Raw genomic sequence first — 20,420 nt, 5'->3', positions numbered from 1 at the left:
TTTTTAATTTTCTTTCACTACCTAAACCTGTACTGTTTGACACCCCAATCACTTTGTCAAAAAAAAAAAAAGCAAAAAAAGAGAATAAAAAAGTAAAATTGAAATACTAAATTAGAAATGCATATTTTCAAACATTAAAAAGAAAAAAAAATTAAAAATCTTTCTGTAGAACTTTCATTTACACATCCATTTCTTAAAGCATTTCTCAAAAAGCTCCATTAACAGTGAATATGAAATGTTCAACTGTGCCCACTCACTTTGCTTTTTTATGCAGAAACTTGCTCATAGATTCATATTTTACATATATTTTCAGCTATAAATTAAAGTCACCCTTTGCATAAAGGACTGGGCTTGCTTTCTGACGTTGGACCGCCCTTTTTGCAAGGTAAGGAGAGAGAGAAAATAAAATGATAAAGCCCACAACACTGGCTGAATGAGCACAACCAACAGCAAGCTTCTCATTTTGCTGAAGCCACAGCATCCCTTGCCCAACAAGACAAAGTTGCATAAATTCAAAAGCTGGAGAAGAAAAGGAGAAAGATACACACATCACATCAGGCCGCACCACTCATCTAGCCAGTGCTCTAGTACAGAAAGAGAGGAGCTGGCTGAGAAGAAAAGCAAAGCACATTATGGTTAAAAAAATAGATAGGGGTAGTTTGCAGGACGTGGTATGCCTGACAGCCAGGATTGTACAGAACCTTGGAGATGTCAAGGTTGCATCTTCTGACCCACTCCACGAAGAGGGAAAGATTTTGCTTCTTGGGGTAGAAAACTAATTTCTCATCATATTCCATTTAGTGAGTTTAGCCAGATATGGCAAGAATTAACTAACAAAATATTAGTTAACAAAACAAAAAAAGTTAAACACTTTTCTTGTAATTGTTTCCCCCTTGTTCGTTTGGCTCCAAGACATGCATTCTTGTCTGCACAGTAACAAACCTTCAGCTGTCCCTTGACCCAACTATTACACCAATGTGCTGGCAGTGAAAACTGGAAGAGAATGAATTCTCTTGTCTTCTGCATCAAAATGCTTCAACCCGTGAGCTATGTTAACTTACTCACATCACCCATGGGATTTTTACACCATTCCAGGTTTTTCCTGTACAGAAAAGGGAGGGAGAAGAGGAAGAAGTGTTCCTGCTCACTGGTGTATTTGGCAGTGACAGTAGCTATCCCATGGAAATCAGTGGTCCTCTTAGGACTGTGCACTTGCTTTTGTAACACTGTATATAGAACAGTATTTCTATGAATCTGGAAACTTAAAAATAGCCCACAGTATTCTGGCAATACGTAAAAAGCATGCGCATGAGCCCAAAATAGATGAGAGCAAAGAAAATGATTGAGATGAACAATCACATGGAAATAAAGAACACTGGGTGCATGTATAGAAAGTGGAAACAAATAACTGAAAGCTGCCCAAAGGCATGTACTATTGGCGATAATGCAGGGGTAATGTTTTCATAGGGATTAACTGTTCTCGAGCACTTTTCCCATGTGTAAAGCACAACATACTTTTTATTCAGATAGGTTGATTTGGCAGCCTCTTTATTTCTAGCAGAAATGTATTTATTGTCCCTGTGCAGGAAAAATTCCACTCTTTGATGGAGTCAGAACATGGTTCTTTCACCTCACACTGTCAATCGCCTGCTGGATAGAGCTCAAGAGCTAATTTCCCACTGACAGCTCCCTTCTACAGGATGCCTATTAGAAATTTGTGTGCCAAATTAATCCTTTTCCAAAGGCTTTAATAAATTTGGCTACATGTTAATGTAATTTTCTTACTGAATATGTTAAATTCTGCCTTTGGAAACAAATTTGCTTACTTTGGAGAAATGTAATTATTCTTACATAAAGAGGTAACAAAGAGGTACATCACTTTACAAGAAACTGTTTCATATTAAGACTTTTTATTTCCACCGTTTTTGCTAGCATTATTTTTTTTTTATTCAGTTCTATTGCCCTGGACCTGCTGGTGATTTTCTACATGATCAACCTAATCTTCAGAGAGTGAAGATAGGGCTTCTGTACATGTTCTTTTAGAGCATGTGCTCTCTTTCATGATCTTTCATGTTCCAAGGACACCCCAGGGTAGAAGACACAAGAAGTAGAGATCGTGCTTATTCTCCCTGTTCTTGGCCGTACATTAGAATAACTCCAGAATTTATGGCTCTGTGAAAATAAAATCAGGTCCATTAAACACCATTTCCCTGCCATACAGAAAAACTCCAGGGGAAAAGAATCTTAAAAATAAATGAGCAGATACACTAACACACCATAGGGGCTAATTTGTGGTATGGAGTTTGCAGTTCTAACACAATGCCAGCAATTTGTTGAGCTCCCTGAGTTACATAATGTATTTATCTGTAGCAAAAAAACTAATTGATAGATAAATAATTGCTTCAGTACGCCAGTATTAATACAGCATCCTTACAATTAAATAATATAACTATTTCAATTATAAAGGCCCATTTTCAGAATCATATTTCACATACCAGCATTTCTTCCAGCTTAAAAAAAATAAAAATAAGACATTAGATAAGCTTTAAAGAGCTGGTCTAGATTTTAACTGCAGTTTTCTTGCTGACTTTTTAAGAACCACTTTTTAAGAACTACTGGAACACAAAAAAAATACCTTTCTCGGGTCAAGTATTATTGGAAGTATTAAATTTCTTTTTAAAAAAGCAACATTTATTTAAAGAAATCAAATATTGGGAACTGTAAGTTTCTAAAGCAATAACTGTAATGTTAAGGAGTCCCTTGTTCTGCACAAATGAGCAACAGAAGAGATGAAAAGTGTGTGCAGTACTATTACTGTGAAGCTGATGCTCAGCTGTACCTTTCTGCAGCTTTATATGTGCACAAAACAATAGGATTGTATTTTTCCAAGACAGCTTTGGGATTTGGTCCCCACTATGCAACTGTGAACTCAGGGCAATGAATCACCACCTAACTGACTTGTTCTAATTAAGAAACTGGGAAAAGTTCAATGTGTGCATATAATGTTTGCACCAAGTTTACCAACCCACACGTAATATAAGACTCATTGGGTTGAAGACGCTGGATACTAAAATGTAGAAATTGGACCCTGAAGAAATGAGATGTGGTTTACTTCTAAATGAAGTTAGGAGTGCTAATCGAGCAGAGGGGACAGCACCTGCCCTGCCCAAGTGACACCAGCACCCATGAGAGGGAAAGCAGGAAGCAGTGATTTAGTGGGATGAAGAACTGCATCCTTTCTTGCCAGGGCTAAGGCATGTGTGTGTGGGCAGGGAGACTGAAGGGAACTGAGGATATTAGCATTTCACTGGGACCACGTCCAAAGAGCATCACCTTCCAGCTACCCGTATTTAGCAGCTGGCTGAGAAGCAGCTGGCTGGAGTTTATTCTGGTGAAAGCAGAACTATGCTAGGAGGGAGGTTGTCTTCCAAAGTCATCTGTGGGCTTTATCTGCAGTGCCTTGCAAGGCTTTCACTGCACAATATCTAGTTTTAATTAATTACATAACTATTTGCATTGACACGTACTATAAAATTAGGCACTGTAATTGCTACATTAATAAATACCAATGAAACTAAAAGTGCTTCCAGTCCCAAAAAGGTGTAAGAGGAGAGGCATAGACCTAGTCAACATGGACTTACAAAATACTGGTAACTGGAGCCTGAAAGCAAGTGGAAAAAAGCATGAAAGCCAATTCAATGACTGCACCTTACTTTTAATCAGTTCTTAGGTATTTGGTGTTAGCAACAAGAACAGGAATCACACAGCCAGAACTCATGTATCTTGCAATTGGATTTTAACCGTCCCCTGGTATGATCAGTTTGACAAGAAGGAGCAAAATAGTGAATTCCCTTCAAAGAAAACTGTGAAGAGTCATGAGTTTGCATACAGGTGTGTAATTTCTAAGCAAGGAATAATAGTAATTCTAAGATATATCCTTCCAAACTAAAGGGGATACAAGCATCTAGAAATAACTTCATAATTCAATATGCTTCTACTGAAAAATGTTGACAAGGTCCATATAAAATCTTATTCCAGATAATGAGTTACAATTTTTTATTTTTTTTAATACTCACTTTGAGGCGAACTATTAGTGTTGATTTACACTTATGCCTATACTGCTGTTTCTCTGGTCTACAGGGAAATTCTATTTAAAACTGAGTACTCAGTTCTGGGCTATCAGTGCAACCAGACAGCTGAACTTCACAACTTCTTATACAGGTGTATTTCACACCAAACTCCTCTGAAAATGTTTCATACGTATTTCTGCAAAATAGCAACAGTATTATCTAGTCTGAATTTCCTTGTGTTGATTACTTTATCTTCCAGACCACATGTTTTTCTCATTTTGTTTTGTTTGTGCTTGAATATACAATTAAGATAGCTAGCTAATTCTCATGCCAAGCAGCGGTAAGTCATCTCAATTCAGCAATCAATAGGTTTGTCGGCGAAAAGAAACTATTCCTATGAGCTTTAATTAAACATGAGAAGATGGAAATTTACTCTCATTGAAGAGAAATAAAGTTGATATCCCAAGGTACTGGAAACGTTCAGACTATGATTAGTGGAAACCTGACTGGAATCTCAACTAGTGTCTACATGATGATAAAAACTGGATTTAAGTTAGTAACTAACTGAGCTCTGAGGGTTCTCCACAGCTCAGAACCGTGTTAAAACACCTCAGATTTCGTTGCCTGCATAGCTACAGCTACTCACAGCAACATGCGTTACGGTGGTAATTGTGATTTGTCATGTCAAATACCACAAGCACATGGAGCACGCTGAGGTGCAATGCATGGCTGGGAGAGCTATGTTCCAGACTAATTGGGATCCTTTAATTTTTGGAGCATTCATACCCAGTTACGGTGACTCACAAGAGCCCATCTGGGAAGCTTTGGAAGTACATATCACTCAGGTAATTTTCTGAAGGACTGATGAGTTCACTGGGGTGGAGGGAGCAGAATGGGTGTGAAGCTAAGGCATGGAGCCACAGACGTCATATCGGGGTCAAGGGACTCATTCAGAACACAAAGTTCCCATTTATGCCTTACGAAACACAAAAGCTGTTTTCAGCCCCAGGTCTTGTGTGCAAGGGAGATATTGGAAGCAGACTCTGATACTGGAGAAAAACACTTCTATGTTTTAAAATAAAATACTTTACATTACTTCTATGACTTCGTATTAGTTTACTCCAGTGCTGAAATGAAATGCCCTGGTTTCAAAGGCTCCTTCAGGAAGCCTATAATACCAAACAGCTTTTTATTTATTTATTTATTTATTTTTATTTTAAATAAACAAATGTTTCTAGACCAAGAAATGTGACAAACTAAAGTCACTGAAAGACCTTAGGTCTTAGGAGACAGGATGGAAGAAGTCCAAAATACTTGACTTTTGTAACAGGTTGGGTAAAGGTAGTGAACCAATGATCAGTCTTGAAAACTGCTCTAAGGACTATTGTAATACTGTTAAAATAAGTACTGTTACAAGAAATAGTAAACCTGAACGCCTTAACAGCTATGGGACTTGGCTCTGACAGTGGATTTGTTGTGTTTGGACTTTTTTGAGGTCTTTTACGTTACATGTTAACGATGGCTCTCTCCTTCATAGCAGCACCATGCTTTCTGTGTTACCCTTCAGGGAAATCATAACTGTATTCATTAATTCAGTGTTTTGCTACAGAAATAATTACAGCATCCAAAATTCATTGTTTTGATTTCTCTGAAGGAATCCAACACAGCAAAGCTAAGCTGTAATGGAACAAGGTTTCTTATAAAAATGCATGATGTTTTTTGGAGTCAGCAAGCTTCATTCAAAAAAAATAATAATTTTTTAAAAAGCAGTAAAAGCAATTTACATGCTATTGTTGGCGAATTTACCCAGTCTGGCTTCTCTTACCAGGACAAGTTGGAAACTAGGGCATGCAGGTAGTGTACATGGTGAGATTTTAAAATTTGAAAGCATTCCAGGTTGGATCGTCTTGCTGTGGCTGGACATACTCTTTTCAATGCTTTGAACTTCCAGTTAGAGTGCCTCCAGGAACCACATAGAACCACTGCAGTACAGAACTATTCATTACTTAGTAAATACTTAGTAATAACCAGAGTTTTTTGTCTAAACCTTCACATGCACACACATCTGCCCTGGAGATGCCTTTGGACAGCTGGACTGCTTTATGGATTCCTGTGGCCATCACTCCTTCCTCTCACGGAGGGGGTGTCAGCATATATAACTGAATTGTTATCAGGAAGATTCATCCCGTAAGCCTGGACACTCCACAAGCTGCTATTAGGAGCAATTAAGATTTAGTTATTTAGATTTCATCTCCCAGAATTGCCCAACTTCCTCATTTTCTAGATTTAGATTCTCCAGAGATCATCTGGAGGATATGGGCCATTATGTGCTCTGCAACAGAAGCAAAGAAAAATATATTTTAGCCTTTAAAATTAGCCACTAGCCAGAATGGTGCAAAAAAGAAAGGGATTTGTCCTTTGCCTCTGGATCTGCGTTTCCAAGTTTTTCTAAGTTCAGGACCCTAACTCTCAATGCTCATCTGTGCAGATTTAGTTTATAAATAACTGCTGCCTTTAAATGACAGCTAGTATTGTGTATGTTCTTTACACTTCATGAGAGGAGCTCTCCAGACACCAGATCCAGCTTGCAGGACTGGATTTTAATGGAGCTCACACCAGACTTCCCAGCACTCAGGATAATAAACAACTTCAAGAGCTCAGTGCAGCTCTAAGCTCTTAAATAAGGATCAGGAATGAAAACTCCCATTAGCTTCAATGAGATTAGGATTTCAGTCTGAAGTGACTCCATTCTACTTTTATAAAGGCTCTTAGTATCCAGTGGTGTGATTTATGGCCATATTTTCAGAAAAGTTCTCTATGCAGTGTGCCAGTCCTCCTCTGAAAATTACTGTTTTCATTCTACTTTGCAGCTTAAATGAGAATTCATGTTTGTTTACTGTATTTTATTCTTCAATATGCTTGTTGATCTTTAAAGCTCTGCATACTAAAGAAAGATTTAAAAAGATGTTCAGTAAAATGACTTCCAGCCATTATTTTTCCTGGGATACGTGCAGAGAAAGAAATGCAGAAGGGCATGTTAGCAGCATCCTCCCCTTCCCTGAATCATTCAAAGTCAGCTTCAAAGTTAACACTGCCTTCGGGGTTTGTTCGATTTTGTTTTTATGTGTAAGGAGCATCCTTGGCCTTTGTTTTAAAATTCATACAGCACAATCTCAGCTTCTGTTTGAAACATATAATAAGCCTCTTATGTGGTTTTCTAGTAGGCCTACATTTTGGCACGGCACCTGACTATTCATGTTTATATGGAGAAAGAGGAGGAGAAATAATGGCAAAAGCAGTTTGTATGGAAGACATCCAGGCAGCAAGATCATGCCTTTTAAAACAACAACAACAACAACAACAAAGTTCTGTATGAAAAGCAGTTGTGATCTCTTTTGTTTTTAAAGTCATCAGAACTCAATTTTAATACAGCTTTGGAGCACTAAACACATAGTTCAGCCTGAAAAGCTCTCCCCTGTGATAATGCTGGACCGCAAATACATGTGCTTTGTGCTTTTCAGCATACTTTACACTCTCTCTTTTGGCTTCTGCTACATTAATTTTCCTTTCATGGGAACTTTTACTGCACTCCTAGTGAAAGATTTATTTTTTTCCTCTTTAAGAGCATGTATTTCTAACAATTTTACTGTAATTGTCTTAAATGTGTGGATTTTAAGTGTTTGAGGAATGCATTAAGAATCTTCACTTAGCAGACCCTTCTACAACCCTCCCACAAAGCAAGATTTTCACTGATGCAAATACTGTTCCTCTTACTTCTTTCTAGCCTCTTCCTTACTTAATAGTTTGTCTATCTACATATGTGCTGCTTCTTATAGAGCCACCTTGTAATGCTCCCGGACCAGAGCTATTCTTTACTTGTTTGCATCTACTAATATCTCTAGTTGGCTCTAATGTAACAATAATGGTTTTATTATCCCATATCAATTTAAAAAATTCAATAATACAGCAGTATTAATAACCCGTTTAAAGATTTTTAGAGTCATGTTTACAATAAAGAAATACATAGGATGTTTTCTGAGTTGCAGGCAAAATTAGGTGGTGCATCTGCTTTACTGTCCAGGAAGACATCCTACCATATTGCCCAGGAGGACTATAAGCACTGCAGATGCAGTCTTCTGGAAGGTATCAACAATATGGACCAAAATCATTGTAGGAGTAGACACATCGGTACTTTTTATAATCTGCCTGATTTCAAATAATGCTGTAGTTCTTTAGCGAGACAGGAGTATTGGTATAATACACTTAAAAATTGCTCCTGTTACAGGGGAACTTCAGCGGCCAAATAGTATTTGTAAAGCCAGCACAGCTCTTCCAGTTAAAAGAGATGATCCCAGGAAAATCAGCTTTTACCAGAGGAAGTGCATCTACGTTTGGGGCATCTGCAAACACAGCCAGAATCCCACTTCTTCAAATGCACTGAAAGCCTAAAATGCAGCTCTAACCTAACATTTTGAGGAGCAATGTGCTATCTTTAGAAGGATGTTACTGTGTCTTAAAAATCTGAATAGAGAAGAAGAGGATGCAAACATATGCACTTACATATCAATAGATTTTTTTGAGTTTTTTTTTTTCCTACAAATATTAAAATGAGTGACTAGGAATCAATTCCCTTCAAGGCAGGAAATGTGAGATAGAAGCCAAAAATATGACAGACCATTTGACTGTAATTAATTAAACGGCATTACTATATTTATTCACTTAAATGTTATCTACGAAACCCCAAAACATAGCTAAATAATAGATGTGCAATAAATTCACAAATAAATTCACTTTATTTAATGCTAGCATTACACTACGATTCTCAACCCTACCCTTCCAGTTAAAGCACCATTGATGCTTGTTTCCGTAATTAATCCAGCAGATATGCTTCTCATGTTCAGTGACCCAGTTCCAACAAGTATCACAATATAGAAGCCTATTTTCCACTTAATAAACACGCATAATTCCTGTGAACATTAGTACTGATTATGCACCCTTGCACACTCTAGGGCATATTCATCTAAATCCAGTGAATTCAAAAGATCTGAAGCAAAATGTATTTGGCCCTCTAGACTGCAAGAAACTCTAAAGAATGATGGGAACATTCCAGCATGCTTTATTGGTATATTTTATTTTAATGAGAATTTTGTATATTAATTCCTTCAGCTCTCTGCCCACAATGCTAATGATGTTTTACGTAAGATAAAAGAATTAAAGAATTTTTAAGATAGAAAAAAAAGATATTGAACAAAACAAACAAGGATTTAGCTTAATGCTTAGAAAATGCACTGTGGAGATGGAAACTGCAGGAACCAGACTGTCCCATGGACCCACTGAGCTACTTACCACTATTTCCTGCAGCAAAAGAGGTTGATTGGGGCATTGCCAGCAGACCAGAAGGACCTATCTCATCAGCAGAGCAGTTACAGAGGGTGAGTAGTACAGATTCAAGCTCCTTACAGGGACACGATAATTGATTCTGGGTTTCCTACGGCTTGATGAGTACTTAAAGCACTGTGGTAACGACAAGGTATTCACATTATCTTCCTTACTAAAGAGAGAAAGTAAAAGGACTCCAGTCACCTGATTTTGCTTTGACTTCTAATGTCCTAGATATTTCTCTGCAGGAGAGGTTTGAAGGATACCACTCCCATATGGAAACAGATGCATATACCCTGGAGAAATGTGGAATTCAATACAAATTCCTGACTCGATCATTACCTTGTGGCTTTGCATTGGCACGCTTCTTTAAAACATGTTGCTTTGATTTTTACTTTTTTTTTTTTTTAATAGTATCCACAAATTTTCCCCACTCCCATGTTCTGTGTAGACTGTCGGGACAGCTAACATGGTGTTTCAACATGTAGGTCTCTTTGTGGCTCTGGGCCTCTAATATACAAACAAGTCTTCAGTAAATGAATTTAAAAACTGTACAAGCCCTCCAGTCATTCAGCACCATGGATTCACACAAGCCGTAATAGCTCATCACAGATTCCACATTCCAAAAAGAATCTGTGCATCCAAAAATGTAAGTTTTACTGAACCTCTGAGACTGCAAGCAATGCTAAATACGCAGCAGTATAAAGTATATTTCCTCCTATTTACTGTTTATTTAAAAGAGTGTTCTTGATTAAATATTCTTATAGGCACTTCCACTAAAAGTGCTGCAAATAATTTTACTGTAGAGTCCATTTTGTACAACTGCTATTTATTTTAAGCATTGCATGATTTGTATTCCTAATGGAAATTTCAATAGCAAACGCTTCCAAGCCAAGCTAGAGTAATTCTCCCTTTTAGTCAATACTGTCTTCATCTACACCAGTAAACAGCACAGTACAATTGACGCAAATGCGTAGAGTGGAAGAGTTAGTGTTGAGGACCTGACATCCACATAACACATGTTCTGGATGTTTTAATTCAGACCAGCTCTAGTTTGGACCCACGGAGTAAGTGCTTATTAGCTGGTATTAGAAACAGTAATACATTAGGTGTGATTCCAGGGCACATCTTCCAGATAAGTTTCCTCCACAACAATGTAGCTTGTGCACCCCAAGTTTGTGCACCCCACTCTGTAATTATGCCAGAACAGTAGTAACTAGTGATATTCAAGAAATTCACCAAAAAATAATGCTCCTGAGAAACCTAAAATGTGTTTGTTCTTTAAGTTGGGGATATTTTCTGTTATGTATGAGTAAAAGAAAAGCTTTCTTTGCATCTTACTAAGATGACCAACACCCTTCAACCCATATGAAAGTGTACCACACAACTCCTGTGAACAAAGAAACATTATCATGTAAAGAAAACGTAAATCTGAACTGGAAAAAAAATAGTTCTTCCTTTTCCAAGTATATTTGTTTACAGAAATCTTCTCTGATAAAATTCAGTTCAGACCAAGAACTAAAATGTCATCTCTCCCAACTATAAGTTCATGCAGAGAAATTATTAATAAATACTAGCTTCACACATTTTTACCCCACATATGCATTAAAGGAATTGAAATGCTGTAAATGTAATAATCGTGATTTGGGTCTCCTTCTGGTGGCTTCTCCTGGAAAGATCAAATGTCAGATCTGTGTTTTTGTCTGCAGCCAGGGCAGGCAGAACATCCTACGGACGAGAAGTCGCCGCCACTGACAACACTCAGACCATTAATTTCTCAGACAGCTGAGGGCCATTATTTTAGAAGCATTTCAGTGACAGAAGGAGAAGTAAAGCTTTGGATTTACTACAGCTAATCATATTTCTCTTCTGCAAAATTAGTATTTTGCCCTGTATATAGACATTATATATAGAACAACAATAAACTGGACCAAATATACAACAGCAACACTACAGAGCAGATTTCAAAAAAACATAACTACCAAAGCAAGGGAGACAATCTTATTTGGTGTGCATTTCTAAAAATATATGAGGCCATAAAACTAAAAGCCAGATATTGCAGTTCAGTAAGACTACAGAGATGTCTCCAGATTTCAGTACTTCTGTACTCTCTGTTTTACATTTTGCAGTACCATTTTGTAAACTTGATCCTGAATTTACTCTCTGATATTTCCTCCATGAGTAAAGTATCTCGTGAATTATCTGCGAACACTTCAAACAGCCTTTTGAAGGGAGGAAGTCCTAACAGCTTCGAGCTATTTTCAGATGATAGCTTCCCCCACAACACATAAAGTCATTGAAAAAAAATCACTTTATTACAATTTGCCAAAAAGAAAATAACGATTTCTAAAGAGTTAAACACTTGACATACTTTATTAGGAATATTTTGTAAAGACTGTTAACTTTCCTCAGAAACACGTCAGAGAAATGATTAGATGTCCAATCCTGTGGATGTACACTGAGTACAATTTAAAATAGAAGCTATAAATTATCAGTCAATAACAAGCACAATACCTGAGTAAAAATTCTTTCATCTGAAAATAACAGTTATTACAAAGTCAGTCTTTTTTAAGAAAAAGATTGTGGGGCAACATCTCTAGCCATAAATATTAAAACACGAAGACAGAGGCTTATTTATGTGAACTGTAGTTCACAGTTTTTGTGAGACCACTCATTAGAAAGTAAAAGGGGCTAGGTGATGATTCACAGAGTGATCTGGTTCTAGACTGAAGAAATTGAGGATACGACTGTAGTATGCATTTAGGGGAAAAGACAGATAGTCCCACTTGTCCGCAGAAATTGTCAGTGTGCTTAGTATTAACACATTTGAAAGGCTTTTTAAATTTTTATTGAGCCTCACGTTGTATTTATGAACTGTTTCTGATCCTAGCGTTCATCATCACCATCCAGTACTCCTCCTAATTAAAATTACTTTGAAGTCTCTGACCTTTAGGCAGACACTCGATTCTGAATTAAAATATAATTATCTTTGTAACACAAATACACTTCTTATGCTGCCCCCATGCACTTCTTGTTACAGAATAAATACATACTAAATGTAAGGAAAAGACTACATTGGACGTGACAAAAATAATGAAGAATAAAAAGAAAATAAACTGAACAGCAGCATGGCTTTCCTTTCATATCTAACAAGGGCAAAGAAACTGTAGAGAAAAAAGAAAGGCAATACTCAAAATCTAGAGAAGGAAATCCTTTGTACACAGTGCATAATTTATCTGCGGAGGACATACCGCCACGAAGCCTCGCTACTTTTGTTTGAAACCAAAAGAAATACAGTCTTTTATATGAGTAGGTCCAGCAATCACAGGGTTTACATTCCAGTGGTGTTACATAGGTAAAGCATGGCTTATTGAACAGGGCTGCAAGCTCTTATTGAAGGTGAAAAAGGCTCATAAATTACAGAGCGAAGAGACTGTATTTCTTTGACTAAACCACGGCTTTTTTTCTTAAACGTTTGGTTCTGGTCACTGTAGCTATCAGAAGTGCTGGTACAATGAGGGCAGCACTTCCCATTTACCTCCTTATATCCACCATTGCTTCTCCTAATGAAGGATTCCTTAGTTTAAATGAAGGACAGCTCTTGACCATTTGTTTGCTTTGTATTACTTTGTAAACTTTTCTAAGGCCAAACAGTAGGAACTTAATAATAACTTACTTTTACGTAGAGCTGCTGAAACTCCTCGAGGTTCAGTCTACCACTTGGACAGTCCTTTAGAAAGCCTTTGTACCACTGTTTTAGCTCGTGTTCATTGAACTCCGTGCTCTTCACCAGATCTTCCATCACTTCAGGGGCCAGCTTGCTATTCTGTTTCCCCATTCTGCCTTAAGAAGAAATAAATTAATACAATTAGCCAAGTTGCTGTGATCATTTTAAACTTGATTAGCGACAAAGCTCGAACACATCACTTGTTTTGCACTCACTGCTGCTTTTAGTCAAAACATAACTTTACAGATTCCCTAGTGAACAGGAACCTAAGCTATGCCTGAATGTTAGAGGCTGAAATGGTGAAAAATACATCTTTCACTCACATATCTCAAGGCCTGGAGAAAGACTGCTCATTTGCCTTTAAATTAACGATGAAAATAAATCTTTTCTGTCTTTAATAATAGTATCATCTAAGTGAAAGATTTATTTTCTTTTGGCTTTAATGGGAGGGTATTTTCCTTCCTCTGGAAAGTACTATGTTTCACCGTAGTGCTAGTATCACGTTGAAAAGCTGCCTCTCGTTTTTAGTGATTTCTGTAATTTCTAGCTCTTCTTCACACTAGGGATGAAAAAGGATCACTTCTTTTTTCTTTTTAATTTAACAAAAACTTTTCACACATTCAGGGGTGCCCGCAGAATTCCTCTTTATCTTTCTCTTGAAAATCTCTCTGGTATGACACTCATGTTAGCAGCTATTCCTCACAGGTGCAGGGCTATGGACAGACAGGTTTATAACATAAACTACTGGATGCTCCACACACTGGTTTATCACCACTGTTAACTCCAGAGATATCCACGACATACGCATCTTACAGGCATACTTGTAAATGTTACACATAAAACATATAGAAACACAAAACTGAGATATCCTTTGAGATATCTTTTAAGAAATCCTTTCCTTTAACCTGTTCCAGTACTACTGTACTACAGTTTGTTCATGACAGGAGATGTCTTTCAGTTATTTTTTAATCAGATGACACACAGCACTTAACTTGTCCTGTACAGCACTGCAAAGAGATGAATAATTTCTTTCCTGAGCCAAGCTTGGCATTTCCATTTTTATCTTCCAGTATAGCATCTGCCTCTAATGACAGAACCACATTGAATGCATTGATTTCTAGTCCATATCACCACCCATTCCTGATATTAATCTATTGCTTTTGGCATCTTCCCCTATTACTAAGTTTAGTTTCTTTCTCTTCAGAAGGAGATATTTTGTTCTGTTCCAGTGAATCAATATATTTATAAAACTCCCTTTACAGGAACCATCTTTGAACCGGAGCAAAGTTTTCCATTCCTCTTGGTTTATGCGTAACCAACATAACCACCAGTGCCATGCTACCAGTGGCACCAGCTCTCTTCCTGAAACACCACATGGCCACCACATGGGAGCCTTTGGGGACACCCCTGCCTCGTCTGTCCTCATCCCCTCCACAGCATCCCCTCCCACAGTCCAACGGGATGGTCAGGGCTTCTGGGACATCCCTGCCAAAGCTGTTCAGTCACACAAACACCCCCAACACTGAGAAGGAAGGTGGCTTTCTACAAAGCATTCAGCTGGTACAAAATTGAGAAATTCAGTCTTCAGACAGTGCAAAGTGCTACAATCCATCAAGGTAGAAACTCCAGCCAGAGATGTCTTCGGGACCTTGGCTACTAAATGAGCAACTGAAGGTAGACCTGGTCCACAATTTCTTGGGGGGCTTTCAGCAAGCAGATGCTCCTTCCCCACACTCTGCACCTCTTTCCTCTACCAACCCTGCAACATGCTGCAGCACTTTCTTGCTCAGGGCCCTGCATCTTCTCTGAACTACAGGAACCCTACTACATGGGCTCACACAGCTGCTACTTAAAGGCAGCACACTGCTTGTGCCAAACTCGCTTTGGAAATTTGCCAATCTCCCATCCACACATTTTGATAAACTCAGCCATATTGGAGAGTTCAGCCTTTCAGTTAATTACCACAGGCCTAACTGTACATGCAGATGCCTAGAAATTAGCTGTCTTGCTAAAGGGTGGGTTAGTAATTTATAGTATTTAGAACAATTGTCCCAGCCTTAGCTTTGAAGTCCCCATCCTCTCGCGTATGAGATTGACCTCATTTGATGTAATCTGAATTTTAATCCCACAGAGACTAAAGTACAGTAATTCCAGTTCAGATGGCTTTTAAGATGGCTTTTTAAGTTTTTAATTTTTTTTGTTTCATTTGTTTTAATCTTTAAGGGGCCTGTTTATTTCCTTTTTTTTATTTTTTCTCCTTTAAACTGTGTGACCCTTTGAAGTCTTAAGGTGCTTTGCTTAGGACCCAGAGGACCCTTAAAGATTCTCAGCAATTATACTAACTACCTTAGGTAGATTCACAAGGCATCTTCCAGATCTCTTAATTTAGCCAAGTGTGCTTTTATTTGACTCTTCTCACCTGGATCCTTACCTCCATTAATATTTATCTCAACAGCACTTACACATGAAAAAAAAAAAAAAAAAAGCATTTTCAATGGGCAAAGATCAAGTGTTTTTCACTGACAAATTTTCTGTTATTGTTAACGTAAAAGTAACTTTTCTGCATTTATTTTGCTAGCTTTACAGCCCTTGGACCTGGCACTAAACAGAGACCTGTGAATTAGCACCATCTCCTGAAGTTAACTTTATTATTATTGGTAGTGTGGACATAAAACACCATAGAAAATGAGTAGGTCTGCACATATTGAAGAATACCTGAATACAGAGCTGAACAAACATCCATACATAAAACCTGTCCTATCATCAGATTCAGAGAAATGAGACCCAGGATTTCTGCCTCTGTGATGCAGGTCCCTAGTTTTGGTAAGCTGCTTGCTCAGCCACAGGTTGTCCAATAAATCCTAAACACCTTCCAGCCATCTCTAATGCACTTCAACATTTAATATCCTCTACTAAATCAATGAAAACCATGGCTAGGATCTTAATAAACACTTTCAGAAACTGTTCCACAGAAACAACCAGTATTTGAGGAAGGTATAATTTGGGACTGATGGGTTCTGTTCTCTTATTTGCAGCTCCAGCACAGTATGGCACATACTCTGCCTTGTTCTGTTTGAAATGAGGGACTGAACAAGCTGACCGAGCCAGTCACAATGTCTTCCTGTAATTAGAGGCACCCATTCTTCCTTTTTTTTTTTTTTCCCTTCAGAATTGAATTACAATCTGCAAGAAAGCTCAAGAGTCTCATATAATTATCAAATATAAACTCACACTTCTGGCTCTGGGAGATCCGTCTTATTTGGGAATAAAAACTCAAATACACAGATTATCTAGTTAATCACATTCTAACATCTTCTAGAGTTTCATTGAATCTCTTATTATTATTGAAAAAGTACAATTACCCATTAGCAATGAGCAAGCCACTGCCAACACATTTAATTTTCTAAAATGAAAAACTATTTTTAATTAACTTAGAATCATGGTTTCCCAAACATGTTTTTTTTCCCTGTGAAAATCTATGAATATGCATTAGGAAAATACAGGAGAGAACAGCTGCACAATCACTAAGTCTTCAAGAAGAGGAAAGGTCACTCTGCAAGCATTTCTTTGTTTAGAAAATTTTATTCTTTTAAACTCTAAATTTGCTTCCAACTTCCAAGCTTCCAGCCATGCAATGTGACGATTCAAGCAGTGTTATTCATCTTCTGTTGCATTTTCTGATTGGTAAAAAACAAGAAAGGGAAAAAAAAAAAAAAAAGGCAACATGTTTCAACTCCAAACAAATGTTCGAGAGAGATTCACAATAAACAAGGAACCAGCAAAGAGGGAGGCACTTAGCACGAGTAAAGGTGTCAAGTTTATTCCCAATGAGATTACTCTGGTAGGAGAACATATTAGTATTAGCAAGGGCAACACAATGCAGATTAGAGATCAAGAAAAATACTGAAACTCTAGTGTTGTGTCACAAGCAGCAACAGCAATAAAAGTTGAGCTTAAAAAACACATCCATCCTCTTAGCTAAAATGCTGCAAGCGACCATTATCCAGGCAGAGAAACAAGCTTCCCAGCAATGCTTAGTACTACAGTACTTCAGCTCTCACACAGCAACACCTTAGCTGCTGCTTTTACAGTAGGAGGGGCAGTTTTAAAAGCTGGAATTTTATTAAACAGATTCCAATCCAGCAGCCCTGCGGGCTGTGCCAGCAGCAGGCAGCAACAACACGAGGACGTATGTGCCTACACCTTGCCCCGCTGCAGATCAGGATGGGCACCACCAGCCAGCTCGAGCAAGGGGCTGCAGGAGCTGGAAGTTCCTCTCAGAGGACTCAGGAGCATGGCTTAGCAAACTGCTTTTATACGACTTATTAGGGACTTTGGAGACAACAGGGATTAAGTCATGTGCAGCAAGTGGATGATGGTTCCTCCGGTTTTAAAACCATACCTGGTCGTCCAGTTTTTCCCTGATAAATCTTTTGCTTGGTAGGTTTCCTGCAATGCCACCGTGTGTCCCACATGAGCTTCAGGTATTTCAAAAGTTCTCTGTTCTCCACATGGACATCATCCAAATCTCTTGGTCAATTAAGTTTTTTTTTGTTGTTTTTTTTTTTTGTTTGTTTTTTGTTTTATTTTGTTTTGTTTTTCCCCTGGAATATTTTACAGCTGTTCCTACACAGGTTTATTGGGTCTGTATCTCCCACTTGGCTTGCCAGTACTAAACTACCAGTGTGGGGTCAGTCTTACAAATAAGAATTTTATCAAAGACCTAAGCAGAAAAAAAAAAAAATTAAATGTCAATAGCAAAACATGGCTTACGGAAGCTCCTTTGCTGTTTAATGATTTCAAAACATCCCCAAACTGTTGCTAACAGTTCCAGTCCCACCTGCTTCCTCTCTTTCCCCTCCTCTCCATTCCCCTTTGGCCTCCTCGGCAAGTTATCAATTTTCAAAGGGACCAAGTGCAAACAAATGTAACTCTGCCCATTTCTATGGAATAGTAAACTGAGTGCTGCTAAAGATTAAATATTTGTGCTGAAAAAGGACCCAAACTCCTTTGAATGGACAGCATCAGCAATGTCCAGTCATGTCTCCAAAAATCCTGTTCTGTGCCTTTTTGCTCCCTTTGCTTAAATCCAGTTATATAAAGCTATTTTCTGTCTAAGGTGCATTAGGAAGAGCGTTTCCAGCAGTTTGAGAGGAGCGATCCTTCTCTGCTCAGCACCAGTGATATGCACCTGGAGCGCTGGGTCCAGTGCTGGGCTTCCAGAACAAGGGAGACCGGAACATACCAGAGAGAGGCCAGTGAAGGGCCACGGAGGTGATTAGGAGAGTGGAGCATCAGTCGTACATGGAGAGGTTGAGAGTGCTGGGGACGTTCAGCCTGGAGCACAGAAGGCTCAGGGGGATCTTATCAGTGTGTATAAATTCCCAGAGGGAATTTAAATTAAAGAAGTCAGAGACGGGCTCTTCTCAGGGGTGCCCAGTGAGACAAGAGGCAATAGGCACAAACTGCAATTCCGGACATTTTGTCTGGGTGCATGAAAACACTTTTTTACTCTGCCGCTGATCAAACACTGGCACAGGTTGCCCAGAGAGGTTGTGGAGTCCCCATCCCCAGAGATACACAACGCCCAGCTGTGGACAGCCCTAAGCAACCTGCCCTAGCTGACCCTGCTTGAGAAGGGGTTTGGCCTACGGCATCTGTGATTCTGTGAAACAACGAGGTGGAAATGCAGCAGCCATACCGCCTAACTTCTCATACCCACAGTAGGTACCCTCCATAGGAAGATGAAAGTAAAAGGGTTCATCCAAAGGATCATCTGGAGAATGACTGGGGTGACCTCCCTCCCCTCACTGACTCCAGAAGGAGTGCCGGCAGATTCACCCACATCCCTGGGCACAGGCACCTGATGTTAACTGATGCTAAGCACTGGGACTGCCCCAACTTATCTCAATATATTTTGGCTGCTTTCGCACGTGGTAGTGTTCTTGCTCTTGCTTTCCCAGTAATCCTGCTTGAGCTGAAAGCTGTAGTCAATCAACATCTCTGCAGCCACATGGGGCGTGTACTTTAAATGAGTCCCCTTGCAAGGCACATGTTTTTCTTGCTCTTCCCTGGCTCTGGGAAACGGGAACGAGTTGTGTGGACTATGCCAGAAGCAAATGACAACATTCACTTTGCCAGCTCAGCTGTGCTGGCAGGCAGTCATTAGGTTGGAAGGAAAGCTGTGCTTCATCCCCACCCCTCTGCCCACTCCCAGCCCACAAGCTCCCACAGGAACGTGCTGACTCCTGGGGACTACATGTGAAATCTAGGCATTGAGCAGGCAAGTGTGGTGGGCGTCTTTGCAATCTTTGACAGAATACAAATCTATAAACGGTACATTAAGCGCCGTATAGCCTCCAACATACAGAGATATATAGGGGGAACAAAACCCAAAACAATTAAATGCTGGGGAAAGCACAGAACTATGCACATAATCGACAATAACAGAATAATTTTCTTGTTATTTTTGATCAGGCTGTTTATCAAATTTCCAGCTGTGTGCTGATAATAACTATAGCTCCTGACAACTCCCAGCATTGTTCCTTTCTCCTCGGGCTATTTCTAATACTTACAGCCTTTCCTCTGCTAATGTCAGCATGAAGGATAGAAAGAAGCAGGCTACCAAACCACAGGTGCTTCACTCCCTCAAATACACTTGTTCCACAGAAGAAATCACAGAAGCACAGAGTAATAGAATCTTTAAGGTTGGAAAAGACGTCCAAGACCATCTGGTCCAACTGTCCCCCTACCACCAATGTCACCCACTAAACCATGTCCCTAAGCGCCACGTCCAACCTTTCCTTGAACACTCCCAGAGACGGTGACACCACCACCTCCCTGGGCAACCTGTCCCAATGCCTGACTGCTCTTTCTGAGAAGAAATGTCTCCTAATTTCCAACCTAAACCTCCCCTGGTGCAACTTGAGGCCATTCCCTCTAGTCCTATCACTAGTTACCCATGAGAAGAGGCCAACCCCCAGCTCCCCACAGCTCAGTGCCCTCCTCCTGCTCCTCTGAACCATGAACCCATGGATCCTAACACACTGCAGCTCCACACGTGCAATTTGCCAGCAGGAAGAAAGAGCTGATACAGCCAGCAGGAGCGGAAGACGAATGCAATCCATTTCTCAATGTTACTGTTGGGGCAGAAAAGCCAGGCAAGGAGCAACACTCCAGATAATGGCAGAGGGACCAGACAGAGCAGAAGCCCAACAGGGACAGGCTATGCAGAGCTCTCCCCT

At 39.2% G+C, this 20,420-nt stretch overlaps 1 protein-coding gene across 8 annotated transcripts in view; it reads right to left on the bottom strand.

The window, feature by feature from the left end:
* The window catches only part of VSNL1 (visinin like 1), an 88,477-nt gene that overhangs the window by 37,270 nt on the left and 30,787 nt on the right, over positions 1–20,420 (bottom strand). For 4 of the 8 annotated variants that reach the window (XM_080588205.1, XM_080588208.1, XM_080588207.1 and 1 more), the window contains exon 2: positions 13,126–13,292. In XM_080588205.1, coding sequence (XP_080444331.1) covers positions 13,126–13,287 — 162 coding nt within the window. In that variant the 5' untranslated portion in view covers positions 13,288–13,292. The remainder of the gene's footprint in view (positions 1–13,125; positions 13,293–20,420) is intronic. The other 4 variants (XM_080588211.1, XM_080588212.1, XM_080588209.1 and 1 more) reach the window with 1 other exon arrangement.

Source organism: Anser brachyrhynchus (assembly GCF_964034855.1).
Source record: "Anser brachyrhynchus genome assembly, chromosome: 3".
In the NCBI taxonomy this organism is placed as follows: Eukaryota; Metazoa; Chordata; class Aves; order Anseriformes; family Anatidae; genus Anser; species Anser brachyrhynchus.
Note: the sequence above shows the minus strand (reverse complement) of the source record. Positions and strands in the feature narration are given on the sequence as shown.